The sequence below is a fragment of the Alligator sinensis genome, unplaced genomic scaffold (assembly GCF_000455745.1).
Source record: "Alligator sinensis unplaced genomic scaffold, ASM45574v1 scaffold1010_1, whole genome shotgun sequence".
NCBI lineage: Eukaryota > Metazoa > Chordata > Crocodylia > Alligatoridae > Alligator > Alligator sinensis.
The window spans coordinates 794,695-818,000 of NW_005842624.1; the positions used below are offsets into that span (position 1 = coordinate 794,695).

Genomic DNA, 23,306 nt, shown 5'->3' on the forward strand with positions numbered 1-23,306 from the left:
GAGAGCCTCATGGGACATCAAGTCAATGGCTTTCCTGAAGTCCAAGTAAATGATGTCGATCTCATCTCCCTTATGCAGGTAGTAAGTAACCTGGTCGTAGAAGTAGATGAGGTTAGTCAGACATGACCTACCCGTGACAAAACCATGCTGGCTGTCGTTCAAAATTTTGCTTTCTAGTAGCTTACTGCATATGGAGTCCTTGAGACATTTTTCGAGGCTTTTTCCTGGGATTGAGGTCAAGCTGATAGCCCTGTAGTTCCCTGGGTCCTCTCTCCTCCCCTTCTTGAAGATGGGCACAACATTGGCTTTCTTCCAGTCTTCTGGGACCTCTCCTGAGCACCATGAATTCTCAAAGGGGTTCACCAGTGGTCCTGTGATGACTTTGGCTAGTTTATTCAGCACTCTTGGATGGAGTTCATCCGGTCCTGCTGATTTATATAGCTGTGCAGCCTCTCTAGCTGTTCTTTCACCAGCTCTACATTGAGTGTTGGTAGGTGATCATCCCTACTGTGACTATTGTGTGTCATTTTTGCATTCAGCAGGTTATCACTGTTAGACTGGTGGAATACTTATGTACGAAGTACTTATTCAGGAGTTCAGTTTTCTCCTTGCTGTTGGTGACCAGCTGTCCAGATGCATTGAGCAGTGGTCCCACATTGCCATTGGTTTTCCTCCCATTACCTACGTACCTATAGAAGGACTTCTTATTGTCCTTGATTTCGGATGCTAACTGGAATTCAGTCACCACCTTTGCTTTTCTAATCTGCCCCCTACAGGTGTGGGCCAATCTTACGTAGTTCTCCTTGGGGCCTTGTTTATAAGCCTCCCTCTTTTTCAGATCTGCAACTTCCTTGTAGAGCCAAGATGGCCTCCCAGCCCTTGTGCTACATTTTTAGGTACTGGTATGGACAACTTCTGTGCACCAAGGATCGTATCCTTGAGGAATAACCATTCTTAATTCACACTTTTTCCCTGCGGTCCATGATCCCGTAGGGCATTACTCACTACAGCCCTTAGCTTATTGAAGTTAGCTTTTTTAAAGTCAAGAATTTTTAACTAGCTTACAAATTTCCCAGCCCTACGATTGAAAGTGATAGTGTCATGGTCACTGTCCCCTAGGTTATCCTTTATCTTCAGATCGCTCACCAAGTCATCACCCTTGGCCAAGACTAAATCTAGGAGGGCATTTCTTCTGGTCAGCAGGTATACTTCCTGAGATGGGTAGAGCTCGTCGATACAAGTCAGGAATCTGTGCAACAGGTCAGATCTGGTTGAGCTCACATTCTTCCAGGAATGAATCAGGTGGCCCAGCCCACGTGTGCCTGTCAGTTTTTGGGCAGCTCTGTAATTACAAATTAAGTTACAAGACAGATCCTCCTTTTTTGTAATGTGGTCCACAGATCAATGATGTTGTGCCTTTGTGTGCTGCAGCCTGGAGGCTGTCAGTCACTGTCTGGTTACATGTAGGTGCACTTCTAAGAGCCCACCAGGCTTTTGGGGGGAGGTTCTGCCTCTACAGTGGAGAGAATAAAGAGAAATTAGTGCTTTTGTGTTACAGAGCAGTATTTCCTCTACATCTTTCTAAAGTGTAGAGTCTCTACTATTGTGGATCCTCCTGCACTATTCATGATAGAATCATTCCTTTCTATTAAAATTGTTTTTGATTAGTGAGTACTTCATTGTGCTAGGTGTCTAGTGTGAAACTCCCCGTATGGATCCTCAGTATGTATTTTCCATTCATACTGAAGTTTAACTCTTTAAGTTCCACAGAGATAGGAAACTGTTCTTCTCTCCTCCTACCCTATTATATCTGTCCCTAATGAGCAAGGTTTTCTCCGATTAAAAAAAAAAATCCCCAATTTTTGGATTTAAAAAAGTAACCTAAATCCACATTTTTCCACGATCAATGGCAGTGTTTCATTTTGATCACAGAATTGTGGATGTTGGATTACTTTTTAAATCTGAGAAAAAACAGGATCCCTGCTAATGAGAAACTGGGGTATGGTTTAGATCTTGGCATTATGTATATTCATCACAACTCCAAAAGGCAATAGTTTGCTCTTAAGCTGCTGTTGAAGCTTGCTTTCCCTTAGAATTTCCATTTCCAGTTGACTAAAATTTCATACCATTGCTTTTTTCCCCAAAATCAGTGTTTATTCCCTCAGAACTGTGGTAATTTTTTTTGACAAAAGACCTCACACAACGCTGTGCAAAAAATTCTTCAGAACCAACTGATCACCTGTATGCAGCCACAAGTCATCGTTTGATACTGTTTTCAGTAGATCGGTATTCTACAAAGCTAAGAATACTATTTGCCATCTGTCCATAATTGTACAGGCAGTCCTTGGACTTATGACACAGTTAGTTCCTGAAAAGCGCATCTTAAGTCAAAACGTTATAACCAATGTTCTCACCAGAAACAATTATAAATGGGGGATTCATTCCAGAACCAAGGCCCAATACCCTATTTTCACCAAAAAAACCCCAGAATTTTGTACTTGATCAATTATAGATGAGTAATATAGCTACATGAATATATTTATATTGTAAATAGCAATCATATTGATTTGGAAGGACTTCTTTGAGGTGACTCTGCTGGACTTTGAAAAGTGTTCTTGGCTGGAGTCTTCTCAGGAGTCTTGGCTGCAGGTTTTTCTGGAGTCTTGTCTGCTGTAAAGGCAGTGTCCAAAGAAGTTTGGAAAGATATTCTTCAGAGAGATGAGCGACACAGCGAACTTATTCGCTGGTGTGACGTCGAATCGGATCAAGCGTTGTAAGTTGAAATTGATGTCACAAAGTTGAAACGGTGTCAATTTATAAACCTTGTAAGTGCGAAACGTAACTCAAAACGTAAGTCGAGAACTGTCTGTATATAGTAGTCTTCAAAATAGAAAAGTGCCTCGTAAATCAAGAAATGAACATTTTGAGGTAAGGGATCCACACACACAAGCAATCCACTCTGAATGAGCCATGTGGAAAAAAATGGGAGAGTTTACTGGCACTTAAATTTGCCCTACAGAATAATTTTTGTATTCTTTTATGCTCTATTTTTCATATTTGTAAAAGAGTTAGGAAGTGTCACATCTAGGGGCTTCTCCAGGCCCGGGCATGCCTCCAGAAGCAGAGACTTATGTCATGGATCTTTGGACTTAATTACTCCAAGAAAGGAAGGAAACTTTCAGGTAAGACATGGATACACTTCTTATTTTATCACCCTCCCCCTGCTCAAACCATGCTTAATGGGCTTAAAGAGAAACTGGTAACATTGTAAACTGTTATTGGTGTTTTCCTATAACCAAGAGACAGAGTTTGTCTTCAGTTTGCCAGGAGTATACACATGTATAAAGGGACTATGTGTACCCACCAAACAATGGCACTCAGAAAGTTAGGGCCTCTGTCTTCTCGGGGAAGTCATGGGGATAGTCAGGCTCCTAAGAATGGATTTCTCAGCAAGGATTTCCCCAATCCCAAATATGTGAGCAGAGAGGGGTAGTTAGGTAGAAGGCAGGGTAGATTTGCACCCTTATAACAAGTGGCCAACCAGTAGGATGAGCGCTACAAATGGTATGGGCAGGGGAAGGGACAGGTGGTACAGCAGCAGATGGGACAAAAAGCAGAAAGCAGAGCAGGAGATCAGGCAGAGGACACAAGGCAAGAAGCAGAAAGAGCAGGAGATCAGATGGGGGACACAGGGCGAGAAGCAGAAAACACCAAACTGGGCAGAGAGGGGATTGGAGTGGCACTCGGGGAGGGTGTGGGGCTGGCTTGTAGCATGCCGGCCAAAAGGCTGGACCCCCAGTCTAAAAAGTGCAATTCTACCCTGCCTTCTGCCTCCATAGCAAATGCCGAGGGCAAAGGTGAGCAAAAGGGACTTAAACCAGGCCCTCCCACGGTCCTCCCTTGCAGCTGAGTGCCCTAACCGCTGCGCAAATAATCACCATGATTAATCTTTTAAATGGCGGAAATCCTCCCCACAGAATAACCAGTGACCCATTAATTAAGATACTTTTGGGGGATGTAGGGGACCTGGAAAATTCCTGCTTCAGATTTTGCAGGTGGGGTTTTAAAAAATAGATCTCCTTTCCACTAACTCGATACCGTAGTCACCAGACTTTAGGACAGAAGTGAGCAGTTTCAGGTACACCAGTGAAGGTGTAGCAGTGATGGTGACCCTTTGGTCTTTTTGGAGAACACCTACAGGTCGGTTTCCAGAGGCAGGAAAAGCAGCATAATGCCGCATCTGAGAACCTTGTTTGTTTGTGGGTACAAGCTGTGTTGCTGAACCTTTGCACAAACCAGCCTTATTTTTTATAGGCTGGTTTGTGCAAAGTTAGCCTTGATTGGTGTCAAGGCTAACTTTGCACAAACCAGCCTATAAAAAATAATTTCTGGGATTAAAGGAAAGATGAACAAGGACTTGGAGAATCTCTGTGACCCCTTAGTCACTAGATCTAGTAAAGAATGAAGTGCCTAAGGTGGTTAGTAGTCGCATGTTTTTGGGAGACATGCATTTGAACCCTATCAATCTGAGGAGTACATTGGACCCAGATATCCCACTTTCAAGCAAGTACTCTAACCACTATGCTGATACAGTAAATACAGATACTATCTCCTTGTTTCAAAAGTGTGATCCTACTGTTTTTTAAAGGAGGCTTTGGGGTGCCCACCTTCATAAGAGGGTTGGTTACAGGTTGTGGATGCCTGCTGGATGGTGGCACCTCCCTGAAGTCTTAGAGGCACCTGAAGCCCTGGGGAGAAATGCCATTTTGGATACATCCATGGGCTTTTTCTGTAGTGACAGGTCCTTGTGTTTTGTTTGTTCTGGATCCCATTTTGAGGTACCTCACTCTCCCCATGCAACATACACCTAAATCAGAGTTTAGGATTCTACCATGTGCTTAAAGTTAGTCACTCCAGTGCCCAATTTTTAGGTACTTAAGACCTTTATTTGACCTTGGCTTAAAGATTTTTTTAAAATTAAAACCTCAATAGAGTGATTGACCTTTTTTTCAGCAACTGGGGTAGCTGCATTCCCTTCTATACTGGGAGTTTATCCCATGGGGCATCTGACAATCAGCTTACTTGGTTAGGACTCTAATTTTAGGATCCTGGTTTAAAGTCTCGGCCCTTCTTGGGTTCGTCCCCGTGACTGCACACATGTGGCTTGCGGTGCCTCAAAGTAATTTGAGTCACTGGGAGATCCCAGTCAATAAAACCAATGACTGAAAAAAGTAGCATGGTGCACATGGCAGCAGCATGCACTGCCAGAAAGGGAGCCTGGCTAGCCAGACCCATGCTCCAAGTGGCCAGCTCAGTGTTGCTGCTGCTCCAGGAGGCCTCCCAAAACCCCAGGTAAGGCTGCTGGGGGCAGCCTCCCCTACCCTACCTGGGTCACTTTGCTGCACACTGAGCACGTGTGCAGGGGCGTGCCTGGGGACAAATAGTGGCATAAATATGTGCTGCTGGTATTTGTCCGGCAGGAAACTTGTGCCTCTGCACGTGCGTGCTCATCTGGACATGCCTTCTATCTCCAAGAGGAGTTTGCATTGGTGAAGGTACATTGATCTGTATGTCCTATTGAGGCTGAAGCAGCAGTGGAGCCAGGTATGCTTAGATAACAAAGCAGTATTTGGATGATAGACTTGCAAAGCAGTACAAGTAACGCCAAGTGCAAAGCTAACTGGCCTGGGGCTGTGGGAAAGATGTCTGAGAGCTGGTTATCCTGCAGTTGCAGGGTTTGCCAAAGCATTTGGCTACTAGTTTTTCTAAGCGACAAGGATACTGGAGGAGGTGACCTACTCATCTGCCTCTGTAGTTCCTCTGTAGTTGAAATCAATGCATATCACTCAAATCTCTAAGGAAGGAGAGGGAAGCATAGGTAAAGAATCTAGGACTTGTCTGTAACTGCAAGTTCTCAACTTCTCATGGACAAATGGTAGGAAAGGCAGTCCCACCCCAGTCTGGGAGTTCACCTCCCCTTCCGTAGAGCTAGTCTAGCTGAACATCTTCAGGCTCCTAGAACCGTGGCAAGCAATTCAGCTGGTAGTGCTGCTGCTCAGGAGTCTGCAGACGGAGGGCAGAAAGTGTCACGAATCTAGTTTAAAAACACAGTTCAATGGTGACCTGAAAGCGTGCTCCTTTAAGAAAACAACTTTTTAAATATTCACTCTCACCAGGCGATGGATTGAATGCCATTGACTCTCACCCTAGTGCGGCCTGCTGAGAGCCACAGCTTCCTTACCAGACATAACTTTCAAAAGGTAAACTAATCCTAAACCAGTGGTTCCCAATCTTTTGTTGCTGCAACCCTAAATTGGCCATCAACAGGACCTCCCAACCCAGCGCTGCAGGGACTGCTGGGAGCAGAGTTTGGTGACAGCAGCAGCCCAGGGGCAGGGGAGCCACCATTGCCCCCTTTCTACGCGGTGCCCCTGCCCCACCTGCCCACCCACCGCTCCTGGGCTGTGCGCGAGTGCGCAGGCCCTTTGCAACCATGATTTGCGTCACACCCAAGGGGAACCAGTGCCCTAAGCAACAGGTTGTTGGTTGTAGCCGTGTTGGTTTAAGGACATAGGCAGACAAGGTTCTTTGGGTAAATGTGATACCTTTTATTAGACCAACTAAATAGTTAGAAAAAATGTTCTTTGCAAGCTTTCAGGCACAAACACCCTTCTTCAGGCACAGGGAGAGTTCTCTCCCTAAACTTGGTTGGGATCCAGAAAAGAGGCATCCCTCCACCTCTGCCCCCTAAGGAACTCCCTGTGCCTGGAGAAGGGTATTTGTACCCAAAAGGTTGCAAAGTACAATTTTCCCAACTATTTAGTTGATCTAATAAAAGATATCACATTTACCCAAAGAACCTTGTAACCCTGAGCAAATGCATTGAAGTTTGCATACAGCTTTAGTTAGTTGCTCCAAAATGGATAGGACAGGATAGTACTAAAGCCCACTAACCCCAGGCTTCAGTCACACAATACTTTTCCTTAAAAGAATTATTAAGCTAATCTATTTGATGCAATGGCAGATGGATTACATGGGAACAAAGTGCTCCCATCTCCACACCTGCCCAAAACAGAAGAAGAGAGTAACTCCCCAAAAAACAAACATCTTGATTATCTTGGCTTTTCAAACCTCTTCCTGCTTGCTAAAGTTCTAGTTGTTCCCAGCAGTTTTTGTAGCATGACTACACCTGATCCTTGTGGTGGGGGGAGCTGTCTAAAAAAATATTAGAGAAACATACAAAATTAAGTGAGAGGGAAAGTGCATGGCTTGTAGGGAATGGAAAGTAGGGGAAGTTCCCATGTAATTCAGCCCAGACATGGGACCTTATTAGCTGCTTCTGGCAGTTCTACAAGTGCTCTTAACTAAATGTTTATAACCAAGTGTTTCTTTACAGTGCAGGGAAGAATACTACTGCTCACAGTCTCTTTAAACCAAATATTTTTAATTAAAAATTTACACATTTGAAGTAGGTGGTTACAGAAGCAAGTAAGCAAACTACAAGCTTAAATTAGCTAAGGACAATTCTTCATTGATAAATATTCACAACCTTAGGAAGCTACTAATTACTGGAGACATACACAATATGAGACAGCAGCCGGGATCATGATTTCCACTCTAACTGCAACTGACAAAATGCCTCTAATAGCTTTTCCAAGTGAGACTTGAACATTCAAATCTGTAGAGGACCTACTGCTAGGGACCCCAAAGTCATTTTGGGTTAGGTCCAATAAGGGACTTAAGGTGACTAAATGTTAAATGGCCTAGCACCAAACTTACAAGCATGTGGCCCCCAAAGAGGAATCTGAAACCTGTGTTAGGTTTCCTTTAAAGTGCAGAGAAAATTATAACCTTAGAAGCATGATCCAAAAACTCTATGTACTGAGGCTGGGAGGCACCTTCAGCTATCTAATAAGTAATGCTGAGCTGTTATCACGTTATCTCATGCGTCTTCCACCTCACCACTCTCTGGACCTAACACTTGACTTCAGACTACAGGCAGGCAAGTCTGTCCACCTGGGATCCTCTTCTGAAGGTAGATGCTTATGCCCTTTGCTGCAAAGAAGTGACCAGAACTTGTTCTTTTCTCTTAAAACATAGCCGCCAGAAAAGGAAGCCATCCACCTTTTACTTAAGCGTTTAGTAGGTACAGCACTCATCCAACAAGTGGAAGAACTGTATTACTTCCCTTTTCAGTATAAGGGTGTCAAAGCCCCATCTTTCTCCCTGAACCCCCCCGCAATGAGATTACTTAACTCACCGAAGAACCCTAATGTTTTTGCTTGAATGGTGCTTTTCTGCCCCCCATAACTTGCATTCCTTTCTGCAGTGCAGCACAGCTTCAGGAAAGGAACATACCCCTGCCCAAAACAGCCTGTGGACTGTTTTTAGGGCCTTGTCTCGGGGGAGGGGGGGCGCAGAAAATATAGGTTTAAAGCTCCATTTCCACTTCACAGAAATCTCTAACCACTAGCTTAGGGGTTGGCAATGTTTTTGGTCAGAGCGCCAAAAACACCCACAACCTCGACTGCTAAGATGTTGGCATGCCACAGGCAGATGGCAGGGGAGCCACAAGGGGCCTGATCCTTGTTGTGGCAGCACAGCCCCAGCCCCTTCCCTGCCATCTGCCCCAAGGCATGTGCGCCAAGCAAAATGCCTTTGTGTGCCATACACTGGCACCCATGCCAAGGGTTGCCTACCCCTGACTAGCTTATTGCAAATGATGGGTTCCTCTTCTACCAGACGGGTTTCTAAAATAAGCATTTTCTGAGGGGCTAATCCTACTGGGGCCTGTTGAACATGCTCTGAGCACGCCTACTCAGCTGAGTCCCTCAGGGGACAGAGCTGGGGGGGATGTCTCCTTTCTGGATCCCGACCAGGCATGAGCGAGGTGCTAAGCTACTCTGAGCAGGGCAGGTGTGGGCATGCACAGAAGCAGAAGTCTAGGTGCCTCCCTATTTAACTCAAGTTTGAGTTTAGGTGCCTCAAGCTGAGGCTTAGGCAACAACTGAGCAGGTTTTGGATTGAGGTAGCCCAATTGTGCCTATGACCTATAATGAATGGATCCAGCTCTTGATCAAATCCCATTTAATACCTGATAGTCCCAATTGAAATGGTGCCTTTAATAGACATGTCTATAACTGCTGATTCAGGCAGTGACCCGCACAGGAAAAAGGTTATTAAAGAGTCCCAATATCTCTAATATTTATCCTAACAGAACTAACCATTTTGAGATCTATTAATATTTAAATACAATTTGTGTTTTCTTTTTATATATAAAAAATACATTTGTATATATTTTTTTGGAAAAAAATAGAAAAAGTCTTACGAGCATTATTAGCATGGCACATTAACACTGATGTAATTTATATCTCCATTAGGCATTTTTTAAGAGGTATGCTAGAACTAAAACAGTAAGGGTACTTGTACGCATGACGGGGGTTTAGTCCTCAGGGTTTTATTCTATGCCCCCTCAATTGAAATAGTGGGTTTTTAATTGAAGCCAGTTTCAATTTTTCCATTGTGTTACAGCCTGAGCCTCTTTTTTTTTTTTTTTTTTTGAGTCAGAGCCTGCCCGCAGCTGGGGGGTGAGCTACAGGTGGGCCAAGCAGCTAGTGAGCTGCGGGGGGCCCTGGTCCTTCCCTCCACAGTGGCGGAGCCGCCCAGGCAGGCTGCTAGTATGCCAGGTGCTGCCCCAGCTTGGAGGCAGCACCCGACCTGATCCAACTCCAAGCTGGGGCAGCCCCAGGGGCCACCACTGCTGTGGAGAGAAGGACTGAGGCCCCCTGCAGCTCAGGGGCTGCTTGGCCCGGTATTTCGCCCCTCAGCTGCAGGAAAGGCAGGCAGTCTCCACTGAAGAAAAAAAAAATCTGATCTGGCCCCTCACCACTTCTGCCTTCAGCAGGCTCCTTTGCCTGGCAGGATGCCTGGGGTCGCCTGGGAGCAGGCTGGCTTGCCCCTAGGGCAATGTGGAAAGACGACAGGATGTTAGCTGGGTTTGCTGGTGGCCAGAGAGGGCAGCAGGGACAGTGTGTAGGACGCTTGAAGCCCAGACAGGCTGCTAGCTGGCTGGGTGCTGCCCCAGCTTGGAGGTGCCCAATCCAATGTTTCCTCAAGCCCGCCAGGGCTTCCAGCACCCCACGCACCGTCCCCACTACCTTTTCTGGCTGTCCGCACCCACGCCCCGTGCACTGTCCCCGCTGCCTTTTCCAGCTGCCAGCACACCCAGCCACTCTCCTGCTGCCTTTCCACGCAAGCCAGCACATTCTGGGGCAGTCCAATCCGTCCTGTCAGCTGCAGGACCTGTTGAAGGCAGAAACGGCAAGGGGCCTGCCTGATCCTTTTTTTCTGCGGAGCCTGCCCATTTCTCCTGCAGCCGGGAGGCAAGTTGACAGCTGTGCAATTTGCAACATCAGGATGTAGTTTAGTTTGCAATGATGCAAACTCATCTAAAATCCCCAAAACTGGTTCACGTGTAATGTGTGACGCTATTAAGCCACACAAATGACATTTTTGTCATGTGTACATCATGATGATCATCACATGTACAAGTGTCCTATGTTCACAGACTTCTCTGACAGTCACTAGATTCTGGCCTTTATTATTATTATTATTATTATTATTATTAATTTATTTAACTTAATTCTTTCTTCTCACTTTAAGGTAGCATGCCTGGAAAAATTCCTTCACAAACAGCAATCTAAGAAGGATACACATCTCAAGCATAGATCTAAAAATGACTGTTTTCTTTGGCTTAAGTTGAGGACGAAAGAATTTCATGCTTATTGCCTGTTGATGGAAGAGGGCCATGAAGTGATTCATGTTAAGATGATCTGTTCCAATACTGGATCCAAGTGAGAACCACTCTTTCTACATATGCTTTATATATACCATCTTTAGTAATTCCAGTTAGGCTGGTAGCTGTCCAAACACACCACATTATGTTGCAGGAAGAATCAAACATGACAGCTGAAAACTGTAAGTAGTTCTCAGCAGTGCTATCTGTTGTCCTCTGCCAAAAGACAGCAAGCTGGTCTGAGTTCTTCAAACATGAAATGTACATTGGTTTCCTCAAAATGTGGCTTTGTCCTGTTGCTGCAAACTGACAAGCCCTGGATCTGCTTATTTGAATCTGATCCCTGTCTCTTGGTTTAAAAAGAATCAGATAACTGTCCAGTCCTTCCACATAACCAACAAAAGGTCCCAACCAGCTGAAATTTCTGGATTCTGTTGTGGAGCTAGTGAGAAAATGGAATTTCTCCTTATCTAAGCCAAGGCAGAACAGAAAACATCTTTATACAACCAACATCAAAGAGAGGCTCCCCAGGGCAGAATTTAACATAGGTGCTAGCTCCATGGCAATGTTACCAATATTACAAACAATTCTTCATTGCTAGAAGAGGCATTGGAGAAGTGCCATTTTTGGTTCCTAAAGCATAATTACAAACCAAACCCAGATTTATTTCTGTTAGGTAAAGGAATCTCTTCATAAGTTATTTTGATGTAGGGAGATTTCATTGGTAAAAACCAATATTCTAAGTTGTAAAAAAGGTAAAACCTCTGCTGCAAGATGACTCGATCAATTATTTTTAAGAGATTCCAGAAGAATTCTTTGACAGCCTGAGGAGGTTTGAATGGAGAGTAGAAGTCTCTTAGAGCTTCAGCCATCGTCCTGTTCCCTGGAGGTCCAAAAATAGATGTTTCATTCCCCAAATAAATGGGCTCCCCACTGAATAAAGTTATAGTGGTGTAGTTTGTTTGTATGTTGTTAAAAACAGCTCCTAAATCAGACAGCTTCTGGTATGTTCTTAATACGAATTTAGAGCATTCATAAGATTCAAACCATACTACAGACTGCTGGTCTGGGCTGGCTCGAACTGTCCAGGTCTCATAGTAAATGCCAGTATCGTTGTCATATTTTACCCACTTTGCCATTTGGTTAAACATAATTCCTGTAAGAGACAACAGGGAAATTAGAAGCATTATGAAAAACAAACAGACAGAAACCAGTTAGCTAGAAAACTTAAATTGCATTATGAAATCCTTTGTTCAGAGAAGTTAATATCTTGGCATAATACATGTATCTACAAAGCCTCACCTGGATAATAACAAGGAGTTGCATGAAAATTAGGAGAGCTAACAAACCCCCTGGTGGGCAGGTTCTTCATTTAGGGAAATAATATTTAAATTGCTTATTTCTGTCCCCTCAAGAGCTACTGCTCCAGGTTTAGCACCATTCACCCCATGCTTATAATTAATGATCTTCCCTCTTCTGTTTTATGCATGTAGTTATACATAGAGCTGACAGCGCTGTCTCTAACTAAGGCTAACCAACATTTTCCATTCTAAGATCCTGTTTCTCATTATTCTTAAACCTTTATCCAACTTAAAGTATCTGGCTGAACTTTTTATGCCTCTTGTCCAAAAGATGCCTAACTGAATCTGCAAATAATATATTTTTTAGCTTCAGAATTTTATATGTGCTGTAAAATTAAAAATGCCCTGGCAAAAGGTGGACAGGGCCATGAAATGAGACTAGAAAGAGCAAGGATGAAGTCAATAAATGCCTCTCTGTATTTTCAGTAAGAGACCTCTTTAATTGGAACGCTATTTTTCCCCCCAAATGTTCACATAGTACACTCGTGAAGCAGTCATTAAGTCAGGCTCATAAGCATCCCCAAATACTTGACATGTCTGCCAGTGCAGGGTTCAGCTTAGAGCTGAAACAGAGTTCTTAGGCCAATTTACTGTGCCTGGGAGTGGTGCCCTTCAAGCACACCACATGGCTCTGCTCTTTTCCTTTGCCAGTCCGAAATGAATGCTTTGCAACTGCCCATGTTTTGATTTAATCAGCTTGAAGTCTTAAGTCAGAAAGTTTCACAAAGGCAGATTCCTCATTGTGTGCCAAGCTCAGTCTGTGCACCGTGTGTCAGAGTGGGCATGTAGTTTTTTATTTCAAGATTTCAATTTTCAGGAGAGGCTGTTTTGAACTCTGAGTAATGCACACAATATACATCAAGGAGCTATTCTGGTAAGCAGTACAAAAAGACAAGGTGTAAATGCTCTATTTGTCCTGCAACATCTGACAGGGAGGCCCATTACTGCTGTTTGGTTTATTGGTGTGGCTTTGTGATTCTGAACTTTCAGGAGGATGGAAAGAGATTTGAATGGATGTTGATATTCTTGACAATACATGTAGTTATGACTTGTCTGTTCAAGATCACAAACACAATTTTCCCAGTTTTTTCCATTTAAACAGTCATCTATTGCATTTGCATCTATTGCTTTGGAGATTTTGTTCTAGTGCAAATGTATGAAAAGAGTCCAGAATGATTTTGTATAAGCTGTTTTGCTATTTTTACACTTGAGAGGCTTGAGTGTATTGGGCAGGCTCTAATGTGACATAGCAAGCAACTCTCATTTAACAGCATCTCTTCAGTGTGGGTTGCTAAAAAGGCAGCATTATCGTATTATTTCCTATATTAAGAAAACTGCTAAAGTAACACTTCAATTTCAAATCAGTAGCATCAGTCACTGCATACTACACGTGACCTACAAAAAGTGAACGGAAAGATACTGCCTGACCTGAACGCATGACTTTATACACTATGGTAAGTCACCATAGGATTCCTAATCCTACCTGTTATTGTGGTCATCAAAATCAAGGTTCCATTTTCTTTCCAGTGTGCATCATCAATTCCTTCATAAAAACAGGCAGCTCCCTGATTACACCAAAATGGTGCATCAATATTAGGTCTGAGATGTGGAAAGGTGCAGTTCCCAAGCTGGAAGAGTTCATACCATTCCATTGTATAGTTTCTGCCAGTTAGAGAACTCCTGAAGCCAACAGCATCATGCATAATTTTCTGAGGAAAAGTTATGAAAGAAAAAGCTAGTAAAACTAAGCTCAGTTTGCATTGTACAGAAGTTTAGAAAAATAGGAGTCTATTGTGAAATGGAAGTCTCTACACTATATAAAAGCATTATCGATCACATTTCTCTGTATCATCTGCCTACTTCCAGTTGCCTACTGAGAGCCCACAGTCAGTCATTATTACAGGGTGGCTTTTCAGCTAGAATTAGGAATCAAACTACCTCTTGCTTTTTAACACCCACGCCCCCAAGCTGTAAAAGAACTGCAAGAATCAACAAATGAAACTCTTTCAGGGGAACCCAATGCTACTCCAAGTAATAAAAACGATATTTAAAAGTAAAATAGGATTTTCCTTTAAAAAAAGAATTAAACAATTACGTAAGCATGTCAGTGCAACCATCAAGCATTCAAAAATCATAATTCAGACTCCTAAAGTCTTTGAATTAGTGTTGAAACTCCTCAATTTATCAATAAGTGTTTTATTTTCTTTGCTTACCACATATATATTTAACCTTTAGGGTTCACATTTTAATCTTATTCCTGCTAGTATAAGGGCTAGAAATGTAATTTACAAAACCAGTAAAGTTGAGATCTTTTGTATTCACATGACTCCAGGAGTTGAGGCTTTAATAGGAACATCAAATATTGTAAGATTCAAGCTAAAGTCATGAAAATTGATCAAACAACCATGTGCAGCCAACATCTAATTCCAGTCAATTTTCGCATACTATAAATTTTTCTTTTATTAAAAAAAAACGTATGGACCTAATGAGATCTTTCCTAAACACTAACCAGAGATTGCCATAAAAGATTAATTTAAACTGATCTTTGTCAGCAATGGTAGAGTCAGCACAAAGCAAATAAATATCTGTAAATGCACACAACATACTGCTATTGTTGGCACTGTTAGGCAACATCTTAGACTCGACAGCAAGTTTGATTCTGTCAACAGTGCTAAGTGGTGCTGTTTTCTCAGTCTAATTCAGATTACTTCACTATAATTGTTTCCAAGGTTGGCATTTTTGATATCCTTGCAGTAATTCTAGTCCACAACCTCCAATACTCTTGCAAATGTACTAAAATATGACAATGCATAAGCTTCTATACTTAAATCTGGAATAAATGAACTGCCACTTGACACTTGCTATTAAATTTAATTGATTTGCCAAAAAGGATTTTTATTAAATGGAGAGAGAACCTTACCAAATGCCCAAGCAGCCCCCCATATTTGAACTCCCACACTGGAGCCTGTAACCGATAGACTTCAATAACATCTTCGTCTTTCATTATTGGGATGGGAGAACCAGTAGGGCAGAAAGTATAACGAGCTTGGCAATAGGGATCCAATTTAGGGCGGTAATCAAAACGTCTACATCAAAAAACAAAAGTATATAATATTAGTCTAATTTCAAAGGAAAGTCAGGATTTCACAGAATGTTTGTTTTAAGAGTCCAAGCGTCAGCACCAGCCTGTCATGGACTGATTTTAAGATGAGCCCAGTTTTAGAATACCCACAAAAATCAATGAAAGCCAGCGGTGCACATGCAGCGCCTTTGAAAGTGAGGTCCAAATAAATACCATAACCCTACAAACACAATATGTGAGAGTTCCCCAAACTACTCTGATGCATGTTTTAAAGTATTGGAGCTAAAAACTATAGCTGAAGTGTCAGGATACAGGCAACAGAATTTAGCTGTCTAGCAAGCAAGGAGTACTGTTAATCCCACTGGAATAGATTTGCTCTTTCAACTGACTTTGCCTTATAAAAATATGGGCACAAGACTAGAAGTTGAAATCTATTTTAAAAGTTGGACCTAAGGTTTGTCTGTTTTCCTGTGTAGACATCAAACCTATTCCAGACCAACTTCCATATGGAAACTCTAGGCCAGGAAAAACGTCACTTTTATCCTCAAACGGCTTGGATGCTAGTGTGTTATTCTGGAATAACTATACCAGTAATTTGCTCTATGAAGAAAACCCCTAAGAATCTTTTCATAGGAACTTTCTTTTTTCCCGCTAAAACTTGAAAAAACCCCCCACAAACACAGAAAAAAACTCTAATTCTCTTTAGATATTAACACCACAACAGAACACATTCCAGGGATCCCCTGGTTTTCTCTGATAAAAAAATATCCCCAATTTTTGGATTTAAAAAAGTAACCCAAAATCCACATTTTCCATGATCAAAATCAAATGGCACTATACATATATCTATATTTTAGTGGTGTTTCATTTTGATCCCTACACATTACTGTACATGAAACACAAAGAACATTCAGGAACGCTGTGACTTCTCCAATGCAAGAGCTCCCTGCTGTCCCTCAATTTCTATTCTAATTCACTATATTTCACTCAAGGCTTGTTTGCCTTTTTTCAAAGGGAACATTCAAGTTGCACCCTTTAAACACTCTTTTCTTCACACCCTTGCAATAGCAAGCTATTTAACGGTAGTGTTCAGGGCATCTGTACACATGCCTGACACCTATTCCAGCACATCCTAATTTGAACGTGTCAGAGCAGACTCGATTAATTGATGTCGCGTATATTCAGCATCCACTTGCTTCAAAACGGTGGTGGGAGGTGCTTTAGTTAAAGCTTGTTGAATAAGCTTTAGTTAAAGTGCCCCTGCTGCCATTTTGAAGTGCGGAACGCTGAATACACAAGATGCTACAGCAGACAATGTTCCTTGGGTGAATTTGGTATCTTTTATTAGACCAACCCAAATAGTTGGAGAACTAGAAGAGCACACACCAACTGCTGAAACTTCCTTAGCCTGACGAAGGGTTTTTGAACCCGAAAGCTTGCTTAATAACTTTTCTCCAACTATTTGGGTTGGTCTAATAAAAGATATCAAATTCACTCAAGGAACCTTGTGTGCCTATGTCCTTAGACCAACACAGCTACAACCTAAACCCCTGCAAGATGCTACGGGCACTTGAATCAGAGCACTTCCCAAGAGCCGCTCTAATTAAAGCACCCTTACCCTGGAACACATGTAAAGATGCCCTGGGTAATGGTGTAGCCATGGTGAGCCAGGAAATATGCACAGGAAAATTAAGGCCCTGCCGCCTCCCACAGAGCCCAGGCCCAGGCCCCTCGCAGCACACAGTAGGGAGGCTGCAAGCAGCTACACCAAGTTCGTTAGTCCTGGCCCGGCTCATTGCTGGTGGCAGGTCTACACACACCTTGGTGTGGACAGCGGGAAAGGGGCTGCTCTGCCACAAGAAGCATTGGGCCCCTCGGAGCTCCCCCACCATCCACCCAAGGCGTGCGTGCCAAGCAAAATATCTTCATGTGCCATGCTCCAGAGCATGGCCAAACCCTGATCTAAATTCTGTGCTTCCTATCCTATCCTGCACAGAGTTTTAGAAGCTCCAACTATGGGAAGGAGCAATGTGAGGCTGTCCTATATACTCTCCTAATAAAAATATCCTTCCTGAGTTTCTTTAAGCCGTGTGTGTCTGCACGCATGTGCGTGTGTGCCTGTTACAATTTATATGCAATCCAAGGATCACATTTTAATTTACTACAATGAAACCAGTAGCAGTACATGAGACCCTTGCCATTAGCGGGGGATACATTCTAGAGATCCCCATGAATGGGGAAGTCCGTGAATACTGTACTGTGTCGTCTGCGTTGAAAACTTGTTTGGGCTTGTAACCCTTTTCCTCGATGATTTTAAGAAGCTGTGGGGGATAATCCTGCGCCGCTCCATGGTCCAACAACTTCACATTATGTAGGCTGTGCCTCTTTCTAAATTTCTTGAACCACCCCTTACTTGTGGAGCACAGTAACGAAGTGTTGTCACACTGCGCGGCGAAAGAGCATGGGTTGGTGCAGTGCACCGCAAATATTCAAAACCGTGAATTGCAAATCCGTGAATAGCAAGGATTTCCTGTATTGACCAGAGCAAATTTAAATACATGCACAACTGGAGCCTAATATTTCAAATGGCTATTTCCATGGCAAAATATAGCCATGCTGATTAAAATCAGGCAATGTATACTAAAGCTTCTGTGTATGTATGCACTACTACTATTTCATATTCATTGGAACAAATGTGTCTGTGGACGCTTAAAAATCAATGTGGAAAAATTTAAACGTGGCTACTTAAAAAAAAACAAAACCATTTTCATCCTCAACTGATGAGCTTCCTGAGCTTATCCAGCATCACAGCCTCTCACTTCATACAGTGATTATTAAAATACAGATATTTTTTCCTTGGTCCTACAGCTCTGGAATTGGAAGCAGGTATTTTGTTCTGCTTCATGCATTATCACCAGAACCGTTAGCTGAGTCTCGGTACTTTAACCCCATTTTCTGTAACGTCAAGTACCCACAGCTTTTATTTACAACCATGGGAATAAAAGATAATGATGTACCAGCTAGAACAGACACAGCTTGATTTTCATTTTCCAGGTCAAGTCTATGACACCTGCTCTCCTACTCATAAACTGAACATGGTGCCATTGAAAAGCAAGGACTTGTTAATAGTAACAGTCACATTATTTTAAATAGGAGAGCCAATTTCTAAAGAAAATAGTTCAAAACGGAAAGCAGAACAGGGCCTTCAGCTCGGTGGTTGGCAACATTTTCTGGCAGTGGGCCAGAACGTCCCAGCTCTGATCTGAGATGTGAAGGTGCCAGGACCTGGCTGCCCGTTCTCTCTGCTGCCTGTCCACACATGGGTGCAATTGGAGGCCCCAGACTCCATGAGCTAGATCCAGTGACTCCACAGGCCAGATTCAGCCCACAGGCTGTAGCTGCTGATCTCTGCTTTAGCTGTATTATTGCCAGCACTTCCATCTAGACCAGGGGTGTTTAGCCTCCTGCCTCTGGGCCAGTTCTGGCCCCCAGTGCTGTGTCATCTGACCTCTGGGTCTCCCCATAGATCCCCAAATTTGGCAGCAGGAGAGAAGTGGCACCACTACCTTGCTGCCAAATTTCTGGACCTGTGGAAAGCACCATGGGCTGGACAGCATGGCCCTGCTCACTAACCAGGCACACAGGGCACTGCAGGGCCCAATCCCAGCACGTAGATCCAAGCTGGGGTGGCACAGGGCTTGCAGGGGCTGATCCTAGCACGCAGGACCAGCCGGTAACAGTACAGAGCCCAATTTGGGTGCATGGGGCCAGGCAAAGGCAGTGCAGTGCCCCACCTGGCCTGAGGACTGGACCAGCCCCACTCATCTGGCCCGTGCGGCCAAAAGGCTGGGCATCACAGCTCTGCACATTTGCAATGCATGAGGCGGAGTCTATCAAAGGCCCAGAGGTCTCTTTGCTCGTTCCTTCTCCACCCTGCCTTTACCCAAGGATGAGACCCAGTAAAAAGAACAACTACGGTCCCTGCCAGCTTAGTTAGGTCTGAACTGACCAGAAACCACGTCTCAGGGCCCGGTTGGCACTGGCTTTCCAGGATTCACTCCGGATCAGCCAGAGATGGCATGGGGTGGCAGGAGAGTCCCACACTGCCCAGGTCACCCCAGGCTCTGAGCCGGGCACTGTGGATTTGCAGCCCAGCAGGTCTCCACCTCTCCAGATGTGAGGCCCGGGCCTAACGCTGGAGGATTCAGACCCTCGAGCCCAGTGCCCACAGGAGGGTGCTTCACCCTCTCGCCATCACCCGGGGTCCTTGCCCAACCCCACCTGTAGCCACAGTGACATGCACTACTTGCAGGGGCTTCTGGGAGAGGAGCCCAGAAGGCTTGGCTGGGCCTAGCTGGAGCCGCCCCTGCCCCACCCCCAGCGCTGCCATCACGTGACACCCAGCAGCCCCCGCATAGGTTCTCGAACCACCCCCCTCGGCTGGGGAAGCTCCATTGGCCCCCTGCCCGGGAGAACCTGGAGGGGCCAATCAGCGCCCCCTCCGCCCCGCCGGCGCCATGCGCTCCCCCGTCACGTGAGTCCCCCGACGCACTGCTGTGGGGGCGCGGCTACTCACCGGTAAGGCACAGGCCACCCCGGCTGAGAGCGAGGCTCCACTGCCCGCAGCAGCGCCACCAGCAGCAGTAGCAGCTGCCGCCCGCCTATTCAAGGCGCTGCCATGGCCGCTGCGCACAGCCGCAGCCCCCTCCCCCCCCGAGCGCCAACTCTGTCCTGCTCCTGTCACGTGACCCACCCATCTGTCCGGGCGGCGCGTCACGGGGTTGGTGGGCACGTGACCCGCGCGAGCGCCGGCCCCGCCCCCACGCCGTGGAAAGCTGAGGAGCTGTGGCGGTGTCCCGTCGCTGTGTGCGCGCGGTACTTGCTGGCCCTGTGCCGTGCGCAGCCCGTGGTAGTGCACCTGCTCCACGTGCACGGGAGTGTGGAGGCAGTACTGGGTGCAGCAAACGCCAAACCCCAAGTCACTTGTCAGGGACCCTTGACTGACTTCGGGGCTTGTTGGCAGCCCTTTCTTATAGTGCTTGCCTCAAAACATGCTTCAACTTCGATGACCCAGTTTTCACTCACTTGCGAGTTACAGTGAGTAATATAAAGTAAATGAGAAAAAGGCTTATTTGCATAATGTTTTGCCTATTTTTTCAGTGCAGGAAAAAGCATGGATGACTGGTGCCTCCTGCGGCTGATCTTGCCATGGGGGGCGGGCTCTAGGAGAAGTGATCCCCACAGTCCCCCATGGCCAGTTGTGCCAACCTGGAAGCATGAGTGGGTGAAGCCCATAAGCTTTCATAAGTAGCTGCTGCTTACAAAACATTCTGCATCTCTGATTTAGTTTGTCTACAAGGTGCAAATATACTCTGCCTTCTGCCTGACTTCCAGTGCTGTAGCAAGGTGGGGGTGAGCGGGGCGGCCGCCCCAGGAGCAAAAGCGAAGGGGCACCAAAAGGCGCTGCACAGCTGGAGCAGGATGGAGCTGCAAATGGCTTGTTTAGGGGTGGGGCGCACAGGTTGGGGGAGGGTGGCTGCCACTGCTGCATGCACTCCTGGGCAAGCATAGTGGGGGCATGTGCCCCCTGAATCTGCGCGGGGCAAGAATGGGGCTGTGGGCTTTGCCTCAGGCACCAAACTTCCTTGCCATGGGACTGCTGACTTCAGACTAACACAGATAACTACTTCTTTTTAACATTTTGTGTGTGCTGTTTACGCTGAAGGTTCAGTAGATCATATTTTATAAAGAAAGTGTGCAGTTATTTACATCCGTTTCTTACCTTGCAGGTAGCAGTTTAATACTGACTGTTAATATTTTTTTTCTGTCTTCTGAAAAAAAGGGACTCTATGTGTTTGAATATATTTAATATTCCTAGCGTATGTATACCACGTCTGCATAGATCTTGAAGTGATTTATGAAGTAAGGTAGACAGACTAGGAGGACTGAGCCAGAGGGAGGTAGGTGGCACACCAAGTTCACATCACACGTTGCTTTCCTAGCTAGAATTATAATGTAATATCAATCTCCTGATTCTTAGTCCAGTGCCCTATTTACCAGACTACTGCATGACAGCAAGTGAATCTCAGACCTGTGTCAAGATCAAAATACGATATTACGTGTAAAATTATTGCTAAGGCTGCTAAGAGTGTACATAGAAAGGACTCTAAGATGGCAGTGTTGTTAGATCTTCCAGTGCAGCCAGCTTTTTGTACCTAATTTTATTGCACCCTGTGAAAAACAGCTTGTATGCAGTTCTGTATACTTACCCATTCATGTAACAGTAGTACAGGACCTAAGTAGTTCATGAAATCTGGAATAAATATACTGCAGCTAAAATGCTCATGTGCTTGCTCTTTATTATTTCTCAGACTGCAGCTGTCTAGTTAATTAGCTGGAGACTAGTTTTAGGCTTTTATCCAACTTATGGAGCTTTGTCAAGCCCTTTGTCAACAAACAAGCTTCCAAGAAGAGCTGGGAGTGGCTACAGCTTCTGGGAGCTGGTCAGGCTGCTCATTTGATCGCTCTCATGCTCTTCAAACTTTTTCTTTGTCTAATAATAATTTTTTCAATTTAGCTGAAAACCTTAAAATAGGAGCTCAGTGATTCTTCAGTACAAGCCAAATGCCTTTCCCATTTCTGTATGAAAAGGGTTTAAGGAAGCAGAAAGAGAAAGGCATTTCTCTAACAGCTGAAACTTGAGGGGAGGTTTTGCATAGCTGCATCAACTTATAATGATTTAATAGTCTCGGCAAAGGGACCTTTGACAAAGGAGTAACAGCTTCTACATGATTAAAACCTCTCTTGAGAAACACATCTCAGTGTCCTCCTCCTGTGTTCAGACACTTATCTACCAGCATATAAACAACCACCATCAAATCAGAAAGTTATGAGCAGAGATGGATTGCAGCTCACATCCAGTATTTTGACTGATTCCTGCATGGTATGCTCAGACAGTGGCAGCCGTGGAGATCGTTCAACAAGAGTTAAGAGTCTGCAGGATTCATTTTGAAAAATACACGGCAGCTTCCGCAGCCTTACAAAGGCAGATCCAAGAATTCCTGAAAGCTGCATATTGTGCGCGCTGGGCGCGAGCCGGGCCCTTTTTCGTGCTGCACGTGGGCTGTGGCCAGCAGCCCGGGCACGCGGGGTCGGAGAGAGGAGGCGCGTCAAGCTAGAATTAGGCACAGACTTGTAGCGGTAGATTTAAAGATTGTTTACTTACACTGGAGATGGTTGCGGTGCAGGCTGGAAAACTTGCTTGAGTTGCGGTTATAGACAAAGACAACACGAACAGTCACGTGGAGTTTGCTAGGCTCCACGGAAACAGAGCTCTGGATGCTCTGGGTGAGCGCGCCACCAACATCGGAAACTCGTAAATACATCTTATAAAATTTGTCGCTCGAAGACGGGAAGAGGTGGGCGATGGATCAGGTCGCCAAGCTCCTCTGAATCTCACACAGGGGTTTCTATTCCCCTACCGTGTACCCAGAGTCCCCACGAGATGGATGTGGAGTCCTCTTCAGCTTGGGCAGAAACCGCTCAAGCCTCTTATACGGCTAGCAGGCCAATCGTTAGCCGCCACGTGTGAATAATTTAGAACTAGCCAATAGCAGGACACAAATTTGCATGCGGGTGGCGGGAACTCCTTTGCACCGTGCATTTCCCTTGCAACTTGAGAACAGCACACTGCAAAGGAAGCTGCAAATAGGCGGGAAACTCTTCCTTGCACCGGGGTTCTCCTCTGCAGCAGAAAACTCCACCATGCAACGAAGCTGCAATTTGGCGGGGATAATTCTGGTGCCGCAGCACACACAAAATCATACCTTTGGGTTATGACACATATTACCATTCATTTACAGTTTTTACAGTACTATAGCATAGGTGAGGAAACACATTGTGCTTGTTTGAGCTTGCAGCTATTGGACCCAATTTTGTGACAGCTTTTCAAAGGAGAAACATAGTCCACAAGTAGAGGAAGGGGGGGGGTGTATGAGATAATTTTTAATGCATCAATTATGTACCCAGCAAGAAGATCTGTATTTTCTCACATATACTATGTCTATGA

The 23,306-nt window shown here is 44.8% G+C and overlaps 1 protein-coding gene across 1 annotated transcript; it reads right to left on the reverse strand.

The window, feature by feature from the left end:
* Nucleotides 1–7,429: 7,429 nt before the first annotated feature.
* CLN5 (CLN5, intracellular trafficking protein) lies at nt 7,430–19,987 on the reverse strand. Its single transcript, XM_025215135.1, has 4 exons — nt 19,815–19,987; nt 15,077–15,242; nt 13,640–13,865; nt 7,430–11,951 (listed from the first exon to the last, which is right to left on the reverse strand). Exons 2-4 carry the CDS (start codon nt 15,158–15,160, stop codon nt 11,440–11,442), a joined length of 822 nt encoding a protein of 273 aa, XP_025070920.1. The 5' UTR covers nt 15,161–15,242; nt 19,815–19,987; the 3' UTR covers nt 7,430–11,439.
* Nucleotides 19,988–23,306: the final 3,319 nt, after the last annotated feature.